Source organism: Neophocaena asiaeorientalis, unplaced genomic scaffold (assembly GCF_003031525.2).
Source record: "Neophocaena asiaeorientalis asiaeorientalis breed wild unplaced genomic scaffold, Neophocaena_asiaeorientalis_V1.1 scaffold40, whole genome shotgun sequence".
Classification (NCBI taxonomy): domain Eukaryota; kingdom Metazoa; phylum Chordata; class Mammalia; order Artiodactyla; family Phocoenidae; genus Neophocaena; species Neophocaena asiaeorientalis.
In genome coordinates this window covers 3,869,934-3,884,906 of record NW_020185335.1, presented here as the reverse complement: position 1 = coordinate 3,884,906, position 14,973 = coordinate 3,869,934, and the positions used below count along the sequence as shown (strand labels likewise).

Genomic DNA, 14,973 nt, shown 5'->3' with positions numbered 1-14,973 from the left:
CTAAAGGTAGCCTATAAAATATTATATATTGTGTGTTTCCGGTTTTCTAATTATAAAAGAAGTAGGAATATTCCTGTTTAAAGGAAGATATCTTTGAGGAATATTCACTGGTTTTTGCTGTGAATATTTGTTTTCTGAAATTTGCAAATACCATGACCTTTTTGCTTTTGTTTAAAATTCTTATTATGGGAAATTTAATACATGTATAAAATTGAGGAAAATAGTCTCCCAGGTACCCACTGGAGAAAAGGAACCCCGAGTACAATTCACCCAGCCCCAGCCATTCTCAGCACACCTAATCCAGTGTATGTAGCCCTCTTTCCCGCCCGGTGACACCCCCACCCCCTCCGCCCGATCATTTTGAAGACGTTACATCATTTCATCTGCAAATAGGTCAGTGTATATTTCTAAAAGACGATTTACCAGAGATTTAACAGATTTCTGGGTGCATGGGATTCCAGTTGATAACTATCTTTCTGCTTGGTGTCTGTGAATCTTTTTACACTGCATATGTTAAGGAGAAAAATATTTTTTTTAACTTTTCATTTTGAAATATTTGTAGATTCATAGAAAGTTTGAAGGAAAGTACAAAGCAGTCCTGTGTCCCCTTCTCCCAGCTTCCCCCAGTGACCGCATCTGAAGTCACTAGATAACAGCACCCAAACCAAGAGACTGACATCCCTCACCCCTGCCGCTGCTCATCTGTTCCCATTTCTAGCATTTTGTCATTTCAAAAATGTTATATAAATGGAATTATTTGAGATTGGTGGGAAAGTTGTTTGGAGGCAGGCAGGGACATGTGCTTGGCCAGCAGGACAGAGGTGGCCTGTTCCCCTGCCCACTGACTCTGAGCTTTGTCACTCAGAGGGCCAGAAGGGCCCCCTCGCTGTCCCTTTTGCTCTGTGGCCGTGGTTTTCACTCTGTTCTCCCTCTTCCCCAGCTGAAGCAGTTTGAACGTCTGGAGCAGGAGGTGTCACGGCCCATAGACCATGACCTGGCCAACTGGATGCCAGCCCAGCCCCTGGCCCCGGGCCGGACAGGCGGCCTGGGGCCCTCAGACCGGCAGCTGCTGCTCTTCTACCTGGAGCAGTGCGAGGCGAACCTGACCACGCTCACCAACGCCGTGGACGCCTTCTTCACCGCTGTGGCCACCAACCAGCCCCCCAAAATCTTCGTGGCACACAGCAAGTTTGTCATCCTCAGCGCCCACAAGCTGGTATTCATCGGGGACACACTGTCACGGCAGGCTAAGGCGGCTGACGTCCGCAGTCAGGTGACCCACTACAGCAACCTGCTGTGTGACCTCCTGCGCGGCATCGTGGCCACCACCAAGGCCGCTGCCCTCCAGTACCCGTCGCCTGCCGCCGCCCAGGACATGGTGGACAGGGTCAAGGAGCTGGGCCACAGCACCCAGCAGTTCCGCCGGGTCCTGGGCCAGCTGGCAGCTGCCTGAGAGCCGTCACCAGAGGGACGGAGGGCAAGAGGAGGAGGGTGGCGATGGGCGTGGGGACAGGCGACCCCAGCTCCACCCGGGCCTGGTGCCCCAGACTGTACAGGGAGTTGTGTATATTAAATGGCGGGGCAGGGTGTGGGACGGTGCCTCCTCAAAGGAGCCCGAGCAGAGCTGGGCCCCGGAGCCCAGGCCAGGAGTGGCTGGCCGTCTTTCCTGAGCGTGCTGAGGGCGCGGGGGGGCCCAACATTCGGGGCTGGCCTGGGGGCTCGCAGACCGCTTGACCCACATGGCCTCAGGTGACCCCTCGGGCTGACCATGAGGGTGCCGTGTCCCCCTGGCAGGGCAAGCGTGGCTGTGGTGTACTCTCTCTGCACCAGGAGAAAACCCTAAAAAACTATTTTTCATTATTGATTTTCCAATCATTTGACTAATAGTCTACATTTAAATAAAATTAAAAAAATGAAAAGCATTCTCCTGAGGTGTGAGAGGCAAGAGGACCTGTGAGCGGGAGGGCCGGTGTTTGCCAGTCTGGATGCCACAGGTGGAGTCACGCGTTGGGGAGATCTGTGGCGAGGCTATGGGCAGCGCCTCGCGAGGGTGAGGAGAAGGTGGGTCCCTTCAGCAGAAAAGGAAGGCTTGGGGAAGCGGGGCTGGGCCGGGAGCTGAGGTGGGGGAGCCTGGGCAGCTGGGGTGAGGCTGAAGAGCAGCCGTCAGAATCCAGGGCTTGAGGCCAGAAAGGCTCAGCGTGAGCACAGTGGCCAAGGGCGCAGCCGTTGCCGAGGTTCGATGAAAATCCAGCACGGTCCCTGGGCAGGCGGCCGAGGCGAAGGCAGATGCAGGGTGATGTGCGGGTGGGAGCAGCTCCAGGAGCCAGTGAGCCCTGCTGGGGCCCCTGCATCCCGAGGCAGAGGGCGCCCCGCTGGGGGGACTGCTGGGAGATACACTGTTCCACGCAGAGAAACTTGCTTTCACAGGCCTTATCTAGAACGTAGCTCTTAGAAAGAAGCTCTTAATTTCAGCTTGTGGAACTTTTCCACAAGTGTCCATTTGAATTACACATGGACTTGGACTCCCAGTTGGGAGGTAGGGGACAGGAGGGGCCCTCACCCTGGGTCAGTGGTCCCCTTTCCGGCAGTCGGGGGTATGTCTGGCAGCCCAAGTAAGGTGAGGGCTCTGGGGACCAGCGGTCCTGCTCCGAGCTCTCACCATTCTGTGTGTGAACTTGAGTCTCATTTCCCCCATCTCTGTGAAGAAGGGAATAGGGCTGGGTATCTGCCGGCTCTCTCCGCTCTGAGCTCCAGAGGGTGCCTCAGTGAAGGCAGCCATCCTCCCGCCCCGGCGAAGGCACAGAAGTGAAGATGCGAGCAGTTTTATTTGGGTTTTACACACATGGGCGCTGGGGCGGGGCAGAGGCTCAGTTGGCCTCCAGAACTTCGAGAACCCAGGGAATAAACTTGGTGACCCGGGTGTACACGCCTGGAGAGAACGGGCCACACCGGCCGCTGCCCCAGGACACGATGCCCACCAGGGTCCAGGCTCCATCCTTCTGGCAGACCAGGGGGCCACCAGAGTCGCCCTGCAGGAGGAGATAGGACTTGTGTTCAAGCCTGAAAGGGAGTACCAGGGCCCTGGTGTGCCCTGACCTGGCAAGTCCAGGGGTGCAGACAAAGCGCAAGTGGGGGGGCCCAGTGGTTGTGCACAAGAGACTCAGATCTGCTCAGATGGCAGCCCCAGCCCTGCCACCTACTCCTGGACGGCCTGGGGCAGGTGGCTTATCCTCTCAGCCTCCCCATCAGCTGTAAAACAGGCTGAAGCGTCCAGCTCGTGGGGTTGGTGTGAGATTAAATACGCCTGGGAAGCCCCACACCACACCTGGCCAGAGCCGGCCCTCACCAGGGGCATCTGGTCCAGCCCTTCACTGGGGCACTGGGCAGGGCATGAAGTTAGACAGGTCATGGCAGAGAGGAGTGGGCCTCCTGGCCTGGCCAGGGGAGGCACGGTCAGTGAGGGCGGGCAGGGTGGCGGAGCCAGGCCGTACCATGCAGGAGGAGACGCCGCTGGCGCCCGCACAGATCATCACGTCGGTGATCTTGCTGCCCCAGTACTTCCTGCAGTTGGTGCTGGACACGATGGGCAGGGTCGCCTGCTGCAGCTTGTCGGGGGTCTTGAGAGCTGGAAGGACAGAGGGCGTGGGGTCAGGGCCCCTCATGCCACCAGCCCGCCCCTGGGGAGAAGAGACCAGGGGCCGCCTGAGCCCCGCCCTCCCCCTGCAGGGTCCCAGTCTTCCTCCGTCGCGATGATCGTGGACACCGAGCTTCGAACCTTCCCTGACACCTTCAGGGAGTCTGGGACGTGGCTCCTCTGCGATTCCACACCAGGCAGCGGGGACTGTGCTTCCAGCAGCTGCTGCAACAGGTCCTGCCTCGGAGCCCCGTGCGCCCTGGGCCCTGGCGGCCACTGTGTGTGGGTGGAGGGGCCGTCCTTCCCCCCCAGGGAAGGGGATGCACGTCCTTCTGACCGGGGACACCGGAGGGGACCCCCGAGGGAGCACCTCCCTCCTGCTGCCCTTTCCCGGCTGCTTCTGTCCTGTTACGGGACCAGCCGGGGGCCGTGGCCGGGGCAGAAGAACTCAGGACACCGAGGAAGAACCTGCGGATGGAGCAGCGCTGGGGGGTGGTGGGGGGCACCTGGGCGCTCAGGCCCGAACCTGACCAGGACACTGGACTCCGGGCCCAGACTTCAGGGGCTTTGGATGCACCGCCCTCCTCAGTCTGGAGCGAAATCCGGGCTGTCCCTCTCCTTGCAGGTGAGAGGGGGCGAGACTTGCTGGTACTTAGGTGTTTCTTCAGAAACTGTTTACGTATATATTATTAACCCTCATTTTTATTCATGTTTGGTAGGGTTTTCATTAAGAGGGTTTTAAGTAAAGAAATGGAAGATTTATTGACTGTTGCAATTTATGATTGTGTTTGGAATTTAGACCAAAAAACAGAATGAGTCTCACTCCTGAAAAGTCCTCAGGGCACTCACCGTTGTACCGGGTCTTGCCCCAGCCCGTGGTGGTGCACAGGGAGCCCGCAGGGAAGCTGGCGTTGGCGCTGGGCAGGCACACGGCGGACACGGTCCTGGAGAGGCTCACGGGCGTGGCCAGCTTCAGCAGGGCGATGTCATTTTGGACCGTGCGCAGGTCCCACAGGGGGTGTTCCAAGACCTGTGTGGAAAGGGTGGGGGCTCGGTGGGCCACAGAGGGAGGACTTGGGAGATTTTAGGGACACACAGACCTGCAGACTGGGAGGGGCAGGCGGTGCTAAAGGGGCAGAGTGTTGAAAAGGGAACCCAGATGAGGCTGAACAGACCAAATCTCTGGGGTGCTGGGGAGATGGCATGTGACGTTATTTTGCGTTTTTCTACAATGAGCAAAGCTTATAATCAGAAACAACATTCAGTGTTTGTAAAGGAGCTTTATTATGTGGGAAAGAGAAGAAAGCTCAGACTGGAGGGGTGCCAGTGGGGTGAGGCCTGAGCCGCCGGCCGGGGTCGTCTGCCCACTCCCCCCCTGCCCTCCTTTTCCTTTGTGCCCCAGGGGCCCACCCTCCTGGCTGCCCGCCCGGCCGTCTGTACCTCAGCGATCCTCAGCACCTGGACAGCCTCCTCCTCGGAGCCGTGATCAGATACCCCGGCCACCACGAGGTGACTCTTCCTGGAGAGAAAGGAGGTGGCAGACAGAGCTCAGGCTCACGGCCACCTCCTCAGAGGAGCGCCCGGAGAGCGTGCCAGGCAGGGTGAGCCCCGGCTGGGCCACTGAATCGCGTGGTGACCTTGGAGCCTCAGTTTCCCCATCTGTACAGTGAAGGCAGAGGCGCAGGCCAGCTGCCCCGGACCAAGCTGGGGTCTGGGGAGGTGGGGCGCTAGGGCTGGGGTTTTCTGCTGACTGGCTCTGCCTGCAGCCTGGGGACAGAGCAGCTTCTGCCAGACTCTTTCCCACTCGCTGGCAGCGCCCGGTTGGGGCTAGGGGCGAGTGAAGGTGGTCTCTTCAGGCAGGTGAGGTGGGGGCCCCTCCTGCCCCAGCCCAGGACTCACCTGACCCCGCAGTGGGCGGCGGTGACCACCCAGTCCGCACTGATGAGGGAGCCCCCGCAGAAGTGGAAGCCGGAGCTAGTCTGCGGAGACGGGGGAAGGGAGAGTCAGCCTTGCCTCTCCTGCCTGAGCCCTCCCTGTCTAACCTGCCCCTCCCCAGACTCCCCCTCACCTGCAGGGACACCTGCCAGGGCCAGGAACCGGGGACAGCGTCCTCCCCGTTGACGATCCTGGACAGGCCGCTCAGCACAGGGTCGATGGTGGGGACCCCGCAGCCTGAGGGACAAGGACAGTGGCTGGTCAGTGGGTGGTGCCCCAAGGGGGTCAGGCGAAGACTCAGCACTTCCAGGCCTCTGTGGCACCCTGGCACTCAGAGTTTTGTCCGCTGCAAGGAATTCAGCCCCCCACCAGTCCAGCTGACAGCTGCCCTTAGAAGGCGCCCTTGTGGACGGTCCCCGAGGCTGAGGGTATCTGGAGTCGGGGCCCAGGCTCCCCAGCCTGCTCTGTGCCCTGAGGGGAGTGTCCATGCCACTGTGAGCCCAGGATTCTGTCCTGGGGGCTCTCATGGCCTCTGAGTCTGCAGGGGGAGCAGGTTTGGGTGAGGTTGTTAGCCCAGTTGGGGTGGCACACACGCAGGAGGCTGTCCAGATCCAGAGGGTGGAGGTGCAGGGCAAGATGGATGGACCTGGGGGACGTTCTCGAGGCAGCATTCACACAGCTTGGTGGCACATTTGGAGGGTGGAGGAGCCCAGACCACCCCAGCTTCTGAGTGAATGGAGCAGACCAAATTAGGCAGGGCCCACGGGACCTCCAGGCAGTGGAGGGGGCTCCAGGAGCGCCCAGTGGAGGAGTGGGGGGCTGGGCAGAGCAGCCCAAGGAGGCTCAGGGGGCAGCTGGAGGGGCAGGTGGCAGGGGTGTTAGAGGTACGAGGACTAGGGCCCTCCTGTTCCCTGCCTCTGGGTGGGGGGTCGGGGCGGGCGAGGCTCGGCCTGGGGCTGCCGGGCCTGCCTGAGCCTCGCACTTACCGAAGCTGCTGCCAAAGAGGAAGAAGCCAAGGACAACCCAGAGAAGGGCCATGGTACGTGACTCAGCAGGTGAGATGGGGTCTGCCCGAGGGACCACCCAATATATTCCCTCAAGCCACCAATCCTAGCCTGCCTCGCCATCCCCTCCTTATCATGAGACCTTGGGCTGAGAGGCACCTGGCTCTAGCGCGGGCCTGAGCCCTTGGGGGCCACTCCTGGGAAGGTTTCCTGGAATCACAGGTGTGTGGGCAGGCCCTGGGCACACAGAGCTGGGGGCAGATGGTGAGGACCCCGAAGTTGGAGGTGGAAGCATGAGGTGAGAGGTGGGAGTCACGGTCCCCCTTTATCTGCCTGTGCCCCTCCTGGCCACTCTTGGGAGGTGGACTAAGGAGGGGCCCTCCTGGACACCCCCGGACACCTGGTTCAGTGAAGGTCCAAATTCAGGAGCAGAGTGGACTCTCAGAAGCCCCCAAAACAGGTCACAGACACCATCAGCATGTCTGCCACTGGTTTATTGGGGCTTTGTGGAAACAAGGTCAGCAGGGAGGCCAGGGTGAAGCCTGGTCATCAGTTGGCGGCCAGGATCTGCTGCACCCAGGGGATGAGTGCAGTGACGCGGGCGTACACGCCGGGGCTGGAGGTGGAGCAGGTGCCGCTGCCCCAGGACACGATGCCCACCAGGGTCCAGGCTCCATCCTGCTGGCAGACCAGGGGGCCACCAGAGTCGCCCTGCAGGACAGGGAGGAGGGGGCTTGGCTCTGGCAGGCCAGGTGGCCTGGCCCAGAGGCCACTGAACGTTGTTCCCAGAGCCCATTCCCAGGCCTGATAGCCAGTAGAAGCTCAGAACATGCATATGAGAAGGATTATGAAAGAAACTTCAGCAGCTCCTGTGGTCTGTGTCCCTGGAAGTCTGGGCTACCCCCTGGGGTGGGGTCCTATAACAGAGGCTCAATAGAGCAGGTTTCATTGATAGGAGGAAAGCGTGGGTGGTGCTGGCCGTGGGGCTACTGTGAGGGAGGAAGGGCTGCCAGACCCCTTCTGGAGCCCTTTTGGGCCACCATGCTCTGCTGCCCAGGCTATGCACTGCACAATTCCAGGAGGTGCCATTACTCAGACTTTGATATTAGTGGAATCTTGCAATATGGCAGCTCTGAGACCAGAGCCCCTTGCTCTGGTACCTCTCTGCTGAGGTCACTGATGACCTTCCAGGAGCCCTATCTTCCCAACTACTCAGGCAGGAATGCCCAGGGAGAGAGTGGCAGGCCCTAGAAAGAGGTCTGCCTGCTACTTCCATTTCTTCTCTCTTTGCCCAAGCCCTTGGCCTGGGCTTTGGCCTGAACCCACCCCAGGCTGGGAGGGAAGGGAGCCTAGGAGGCCATACCATGCAGGAGGACACGCCGCTGGCGCCGGCGCAGACCATGCTCTTGGTGATCTTGCTGCCCCAGTATTTCTTGCAGTCAGTGTTGGACAGGAGGGGCAGAGTCGCCTGCTGCAGCCTGTCGGGGGTGTTGGCATCTGGAAGGGCAGGGTGGGTGGTTAGTGACTGCTGCCCCTACCTCCCACCTGGCCAGCCAGTGGTCTCTCATCACTCACTGGTGTGTTTGGTCAGGCCCCAGCCAGTCGTGGCGCACAGCGTCCCAGCGGGGAAGTCATCGTTGGCGCTGGGCAGGCACACGGCGGACACGGTCTTGGAGAAGCGCGCAGGCGTGGCCAACTTCAGCAGGGTGATGTCGTTGCTGTTGGTGAACGGGTTGTACCTGGGGTTCTTGAAAACCTGTGGGGCAGGGCCAGACAGCTGCCTTTGGGGTCTGGGAAGAAGCCGACCGGGGCAGAACCTGGCACCAGGCTACCCCTCACGGCCTCAGTGCTCCTCCGTGGACAATGGCCTATTCAACTCGGCAGCTCCTTCCATGGCCCCAGGAGCCCGAGGCCCAAGGTGCAGACCTTCCCCTCATGGAGCCTTGCATACCCTGCTTTCTGCTTTGCCCCATTATGATATGATGGGGTATTGGGGTGACCGGGAGGAGCTGGGGCCCTGGGGGTTAGCCTGGGCTGCACACTCCCGAGGGTCCACCCTGCCTGGGGTCACACCTGGACCCTGGGGGCTGCCATACCTTGGCAATCTTCAACACCTGGATGTCCTCGGCATCTGAGCCCTGGTCAAACTCCCCGGCCACGACCAGATGGGATCTTCTGGAGAGGGCCAGAGAAAGGAGTGGTTCCTGCCGTGAGGGGGGCATTTGGGATACAGGGTGCTTATGTGTGTGAGTACAAGCGTGTGCAGGCGTAATGCGCACGCGTGTCTTTGCGCGTCTGCACACACGGCTGTGGTGTCGATCAGAGATGGAAGCTCAGAATCTCAACTGGGCCTACAGCCCACCATGTGTTTTCCCAGGGACCCCTAGGTCACTGGAAGGACCTGGGTTTGCTACACATTTCCAAATAAGAAACTGGGAAATGAAGGCGTTGAAGGGCAAGTCCTCAGTGCTGGACGAAACCACCCCAAGGGGTTTCTTGGGGACCCCGGGCTCTCACCTGACACTGCAGTGGGCGGCGGTGACCACCCAGTCCTCGCTGATGAGGGAGCCCCCGCAGAAGTGGAAGCCGGTGCTGTCCTAGAGGAAGATCGGAGGGTTAGCCCCGCCCGGGCACCAGCAAAACCAATCTGGGCAGCAGCCCCCAGCTGGGCTGATATCCCAGTGCGTCCCCCTACTCGTGTGCAGAATCCTCCCTCACCTGCAGGGACACCTGCCAGGGCCAGGAGCCGGGGACAGCCTCCTCCCCGTTGACGATCCTGGACAGGCCGCTCAGCACAGGGTCGATGGCAGGGACCCCACAGCCTGAGGGTGGAAGTATGGAGTGAGGGGTGGAGGCCAAGGTCCCACCCAGGACTCACCGCCCCAGGAATACTCCGGGGACAATTCAGGCTGACATGTGCTCCAGCCCAGACAAGCCCAACAGGCTGAGCTTGAGGTGGTGGCAGGGCCAAAGCCTGGGCTGGGAGGCCCTATCACTGCCTACCTTAACCACTCTGAGTCTCAGTTTTCCCACCAGCAAAATGGGGATCTTACAGTTGGCTAACCTCACAGAGTTGGTATAATAAGGATGAAAGATGCTTTGCCTTAGTAGACAAAGCAGGCAAAGCAGGAACTCGCTCAGTTCCTGGCACACAGTGAACAAAAGAGGAAAAGTTTAAAAGGGCTGGTTCAAGGGCATGAAAGGGCTGATGGGGGCCAAGCCACGCTTGCTCATCATCTGAGCCTGCTTGGGAGCCACCAACTATTCACAGAGCTTTCTGTCCCTCTGGAATTGCTGCCCCTACTTGCACACGATGCGAGGCCCCAGGAAGGTCCACCTCCACCCCGGGGGCCTCACACTGGCTGGTCTGGTCCAGTCCTCCCAGCATCCTCATTGTAGAGATGGAGCTGGTGAGGCTCAGAGAGGGAGAAAGACTCGCTCGGGCTCACACCACCACACACAACTGAACTGGGAGCGGGGACCCCGCTGCTCCTTGCTGGCCTTGGGGTTGGTGGGGCCAGCACCCCTTCCAGCAGTTGGTGGAAGGGTAGACAGCCTTCCCGGCCTCCGCCTGCCCTGGTGCTCACCAAAGGCCGTGCCCAGGAGGGCGCAGCAGGAGAGAAGCCAGAGGAAGGTCATGGTGCCGCAGTCAGGGAAGTGTAGGACGCCTGCCTGGAGGGCTCCCCATTATATCCCTGTGCACCAGGCTGTTATCTGAAGACCTTGAAGTGATAATCCCTTTCCTGGGCATGTGTCCCAGTGGGCAGGATATGCTAGAGCAGGGCTGGCATCAGGGCCTGGGATGGCAGCAGCTGGGGCCAGGATCTAGGGCAAAGTTGGGGCCAAACAAGGCGGCCCTGCACCCACAGCTAAGGGGAAGGGGACATTCAGGTTTCCTCCTCCAGGTCCTACCTCTAGAGGGGCCCTGTGGGCAGCAGCCAGGCCTGGGCTGGATTTGAGCCCCAGCCAAGTCTCTCATGGTCTGGAGGACCTTGGACAAGTAATTTAGTTGGTCTGCAGTTGTTCAAAACCCCATGGGCAGTGTGGTCAAGTAGGGGGAGGGGCAGGGACCAAAGCATGGTGAGGGCACAGGTGACCAGTGGGCTGAGGGTGCTCCCCTAGTCTTAGGATGGCCAAGAAGGCTCAGTGGCTCAGTTCAATATCAGGGGCAGTCACGTGGGCTGGTTCAGAGGGCAAGCCGCCCACTGCCCGTTCTCGCAGAGTCAGGCCCCTCCACCCAGGCATCCTGCCCTTGGAATTGAGTACATGGCATTCAGGTGCAGGACTGGGCCCAGGGCCAGCCAGGGGGCCTCTGCTATCATCCCAGCAAGAGCTTCTGGAGGCTACACCAGGCGGGAAAGCAGGGGGCAAGGAGGCCTGTTTCGGGTGGGCAGCAGGGCCCTTTCCCAGCAACTGGGAAACTGGGGAGGGAGAAGTTTGAAGGTGAGGCTGCCAGGCACAGGGCAAGTACCCCAAAACACATAGGTAAAACGATATCTTACAGCTATTTTTTTTTTTTTTTTGCGGTACGTGGGCCTTTCACTGCTGTGGCCTCTCCTGTTGCGGAGCACAGGCTCCAGACACGCAGGCCCAGCGGCCATGGCTCACGGGCCCAGCCACTCCGCGGCATGTGGGATCCTCCCAGACTGGGGCACGAACCCGTGTCCCCTGCATCGGCAGGCGGACTCTCAACCACTGCGCCACCAGGGAAGCCCACTTATGGCTATTTTTAATTTCCATTGCATTGATGATCATTGTGTGGTGGGTCACAGGTTTCAGCACAAAACAGCTGTGGGGCCTTGGGCAAGTTACCCTCTCTGATCCCATTTCTAAATATGTAAAATGGGGATCCTTAGAGCAAGGGTCCCGCTTTATGAAAGGGCACAGTCCATACTGAGTGTGCTGGGACCAGGCCTAACACAGTCCATGCTGGTCAGACCTGGTACTTCTCCTTGACTTGCCTGTGGGGTCCCTTTGTGCGTTATAGAAGACTGCCAATAACAGGGAGGGATGGCCACAGTGCATTAGGTGGGAAAGCAGGGCCCGAAACAGGATGCAGAGTGTGGCGCCATCTGTGTGAAACCCACCACTTGTGCAATTCCATCCATCCCATCAACCAGCGCTTACCAGGCCCCTGCTGGAACAGAACAAACGAAAGAAAGAAACACAAATTCCTGACTTACAAGCTTAGGTGGGAAAGGGGTGGGGAGTTTATGGAAAAGAGTTAAAAAAAAAAAAAAAAGTAAAATATACATTACTACCAGCTAAGGAGTTATCATTATCATTGTTATTATTAATACCGAGGCAGGAGGGCCTCACTCCGAAGGGGACATTGAGTTGCTACCCAAGAGTTTGCCAAGCTATCTGGGTGGAGACGGTGTCCAGGGAGAGGGAACAGGGAGGGCAAAGGCCTGGTGGAGGGAGCCTGGGTGGCACCAAGAGCCGAGAGGACACGAGGCAGGGCGGAGAGGCCAAGGGTCCGAGGGTGGGCCCTGGTGAAGGTACAGGGCTGTCCCGAGTGTCTGCCAAGATGCGAGGTGGCAGCCGCCGGGCCTGAGTGGGGGAGGGGCGTGGCCGGTGAGGGAGGGCACGCGGCGGCTCGAACCCACCCGTGGCTGTGGCCTTGGGAGCCGACAGCTGTCCCGAGTCCTGCCCGCCCAGCGCCCCCTGCTCACGGTTGCCAGAGACCTGGGAACTCGCGCAGCTGCGGGTGGGGGCGGGGAAGGCGGCCCCCGCAGGTGCTAGACTCCTGCTGGGGGCGGGGCCAAAGCTGACTGCGGCCGGGCGCGCAGACCTCCGCCCACCCCGCCCCCTCGCCTGGCGTTTCGACCAGAGAGACTGCGCACTCCGCAGAACGCCCGACCCCGAGGAAGAACGCTTAAGCTCAGAGTGTTAGGTGCCCCCCATTCTCCAAAACGCCGGGCCCTGAACTTCCTGCCTCTGGGCCTTTGCCCGCTCTGTTCGCTCCGTTTAGAAGGTCCACCGCCCTTCCGGCCCCGGCCCTGGCCGTGAGCGCCTCCTTGTAGGCAGCAGTTCAGCCTTGGCTATGGCTGACCAGCGGCAGAGCCGGCATCAATCAGAGGCCATGGATGAGTCGATAGATCCCTGGACCCAGAAGTTGTTTAGCCAATCAAGTTTACAGTAAAGAGCATTTTCCTGGGTTCACTTTGTCGCTGATACTTTTCTCTCCCATCCTCGGGTTTGGAACCCTGCCTCATCTCTAGACGCCTGGAGCCCAGCCATCTCTGCTCATGCAAACTCCCAGAGAGAAGGTACAGCCTTGTTCGCGGGTTGTCTGCCACGTCAGAAAACCTTCACTCTGCACCTGTTACCTCGTTGCAGGTATGTGGCGTCTAGTGTGTTTAATGGGCAGTGCTGAAATCAGCCCACGAACAGGTGTAAATCAAAGAAAGTCACTCAGGAGATGACCCAATACACGGGGACCCTCATGGGGTCGGCTCTCTCCCAGGAAGCCTGGGTTTGGGGAAAGAGCTTTGCTTGGAGTAGGGGGCCCTAATCCAATCCCTGCCCAGCCACCTCCTGGGATTTGGCCTTGGGAGTGGTGTTGTGTCAGGGTTCCAGGTCCTGACTGGGTGGCGGGGCAGTGCGCATGCGTCCCTCCAGGACCCGCATCTCTGAGACTGTGCCATCTTCTTCGAGGCAGGAACTCAGAAGTCAGTTTTCTTAGATGAAGGAGCTACTCCTCTTGAAGTCGTGCCACTGAGGGGGTCAAATCCCAACCCTCTGTTTTACTAAAAATAAGATATATTGAAAGTATAATTTACACATGGTGAAATGCACAGATCTTAGTGAAGAGACGGATAAATTTTGACATATACATACCATAGTGTAACAAACGCCACAACCACGATATAAAGTATCATCACCCCCACCATACAGTATGCTGTCTTTGTGTCTGGATTCTTTCACTCCACCAAATGGCTTTGCGATTCACTTGTGTTCCTGCGTGTATCAGCAGTGTGTTCCTTCTTATTGCTGAGTGGTGTTTCACTTCATAAGCACACCACACTTTGTGCACCCATTCTCCGGCTAGGACATTTGGGCTGTTACCCCTCCCCCACCTCACTCCCTTTTTGCTTCTTGTAATGAAGTGATTCTCAGCCCTAAACATAGGCAGGCAAGAAATGTAGGTTTCTTTATTTTTCTATTAGAGAATGAAATTTGAATTTCGATCCTTTATTCTGCCAGGAGTCTCACTGGAGAGTCTAACAAAGAGACTGTTTCTAAAGGTGTGGCCAGGGCTTAGGGAAACCATAAGGAGGTGCAGGTCAGCTTAGGGCTAGGGTCAGTGGGCCTGGAAACGCAAGAGTGGTTACCTGGCCCCTGGGGAGGGCGATATGCAAGGGGGAGGCCGCCAACAGGAGCTTGGCCTTTGTGGAAATCAATGAAGACCACCCAAATGAGAACGAGTAGAGGCTGTTCATTCGGAGCTTGCTATAGCCTGGGAGTCAGGCAGCATCACTTGTAGCATCACTTTTCCATTCCCACCAGTAATGTATGAGAATTCCAATTTCTCCACAACCTTGCCAAAACTTATTTTCCATTTAAAAAATTATAGGTGTGAAGGGATACCTCACTGTTTTTTTTTTCAATTTTCAAAATTGTGCTAAAATACATATAATATAAAATTTACCATCTTAATCATTGTAAGTGGACAGCTCGGAATGTACTAAGTGCATTCATATTGTCGTGCAACCATCACCGCCATCCATCTCCAGAACTCTTTTTTAATTGAAGTGCAGTTGAGGTACAATATTGTATGTTACAGGTGTACAATATAGTGAGTCACAATTTTTAAAGGTTATGCTCCATTTATAGTTATTGTAAAATATTGGTTGTATTTCTCATGTTGTACAATGTGTCCTTGTAGCTTTTTTGTTTTTTCTTCCCCCCGACCTCCCTGCCACGGCATGGGGGGAGGGTCTTAGTTCCCCTGACCAAGGATTGAACCTGTGCCCCCTGCAGTGGGAGCGAGGAGTCTTAACCACTGGACCAGCAGGGAAATCCCCCATGGAACTTATTTTATACATAATAGTTTGTACCTCTTAATCCTCTACCCCTATATTGCCCCTCCCCCCAGAACTCTTCTCATCTTGCAAAACTGAAACTCTATATCCGTTAATCTATAACTCTCCTACCCCCAGCCCCAGGCAACTAGCATTGATTTGACTATCCTCAGTACCTGGTATAAGTGGAACCATTCAGTATTTGTCTTTTTGTGATTAGCTTATTTCACTTGGCATAATGTCCTCCAGGTTCATCCATGATGTAGCATATGTCAGAATTTTCTTTCTTTTTGGGTCTGAATAATACCCCATTGTTTATATATATATTGTTCATATATACCACATTTGGTTTATTCATTCATTGGTCAATGGA

The 14,973-nt window shown here is 57.6% G+C and overlaps 3 protein-coding genes across 6 annotated transcripts in view; 1 reads left to right on the top strand and 2 right to left on the bottom strand.

The window, feature by feature from the left end:
• BCAR1 (BCAR1 scaffold protein, Cas family member) overlaps window positions 1-2,076 on the top strand; it is a 53,828-nt gene extending 51,752 nt beyond the window's left edge. For all 4 annotated transcript variants that reach the window (XM_024735514.1, XM_024735516.1, XM_024735515.1 and 1 more), the window contains exon 7: window positions 941-2,076. In XM_024735514.1, the coding sequence (XP_024591282.1) occupies window positions 941-1,453 (513 nt within the window). In that variant the 3' untranslated portion in view covers window positions 1,454-2,076. The remainder of the gene's footprint in view (window positions 1-940) is intronic.
• A 747-nt stretch (window positions 2,077-2,823) lies between these two features.
• LOC112393460 (chymotrypsinogen B-like) lies at window positions 2,824-6,607 on the bottom strand. The gene is made up of 7 exons (XM_024735711.1): window positions 6,556-6,607; window positions 5,703-5,806; window positions 5,534-5,613; window positions 5,075-5,153; window positions 4,484-4,664; window positions 3,492-3,625; window positions 2,824-3,029 (listed from the first exon to the last, which is right to left on the bottom strand). The coding sequence occupies exons 1-7, from the start codon at window positions 6,605-6,607 to the stop codon at window positions 2,868-2,870; spliced, it is 792 nt and encodes a 263-aa protein (XP_024591479.1). The 3' UTR covers window positions 2,824-2,867.
• Window positions 6,608-7,122: 515 nt separating this feature from the next.
• LOC112393345 (chymotrypsinogen 2) lies at window positions 7,123-10,212 on the bottom strand. The gene is made up of 7 exons (XM_024735522.1): window positions 10,161-10,212; window positions 9,292-9,395; window positions 9,091-9,170; window positions 8,670-8,748; window positions 8,149-8,329; window positions 7,937-8,070; window positions 7,123-7,284 (listed from the first exon to the last, which is right to left on the bottom strand). The coding sequence occupies exons 1-7, from the start codon at window positions 10,210-10,212 to the stop codon at window positions 7,123-7,125; spliced, it is 792 nt and encodes a 263-aa protein (XP_024591290.1).
• Between the last annotated feature and the right edge of the window lie 4,761 nt (window positions 10,213-14,973).

What these genes read in the sequence shown, in the direction of transcription:
- LOC112393460 (XM_024735711.1), bottom strand. Translation starts at nt 6,607, where the DNA reads ATGGCCCTTCTCTGGGTTGTCCTTGGCTTCTTCCTCTTTGGCAGCAGC. An exon ending in CCTGGCAGGTGTCCCTGCAG is followed by an intron (nt 5,614 to 5,702) that starts GTGAGGGGGAGT and finishes CCGTCTCCGCAG; the next exon opens with ACTAGCTCCGGCTTCCACTT. An exon ending in GCCGCCCACTGCGGGGTCAG is followed by an intron (nt 5,154 to 5,533) that starts GTGAGTCCTGGG and finishes CTTTCTCTCCAG; the next exon opens with GAAGAGTCACCTCGTGGTGG.
- LOC112393345 (XM_024735522.1), bottom strand. Translation starts at nt 10,212, where the DNA reads ATGACCTTCCTCTGGCTTCTCTCCTGCTGCGCCCTCCTGGGCACGGCC. An exon ending in CCTCCTGGGCACGGCCTTTG is followed by an intron (nt 9,396 to 10,160) that starts GTGAGCACCAGG and finishes TTCCACCCTCAG; the next exon opens with GCTGTGGGGTCCCTGCCATC. An exon ending in GGGCCTGACCAAACACACCA is followed by an intron (nt 8,071 to 8,148) that starts GTGAGTGATGAG and finishes CTGCCCTTCCAG; the next exon opens with ATGCCAACACCCCCGACAGG.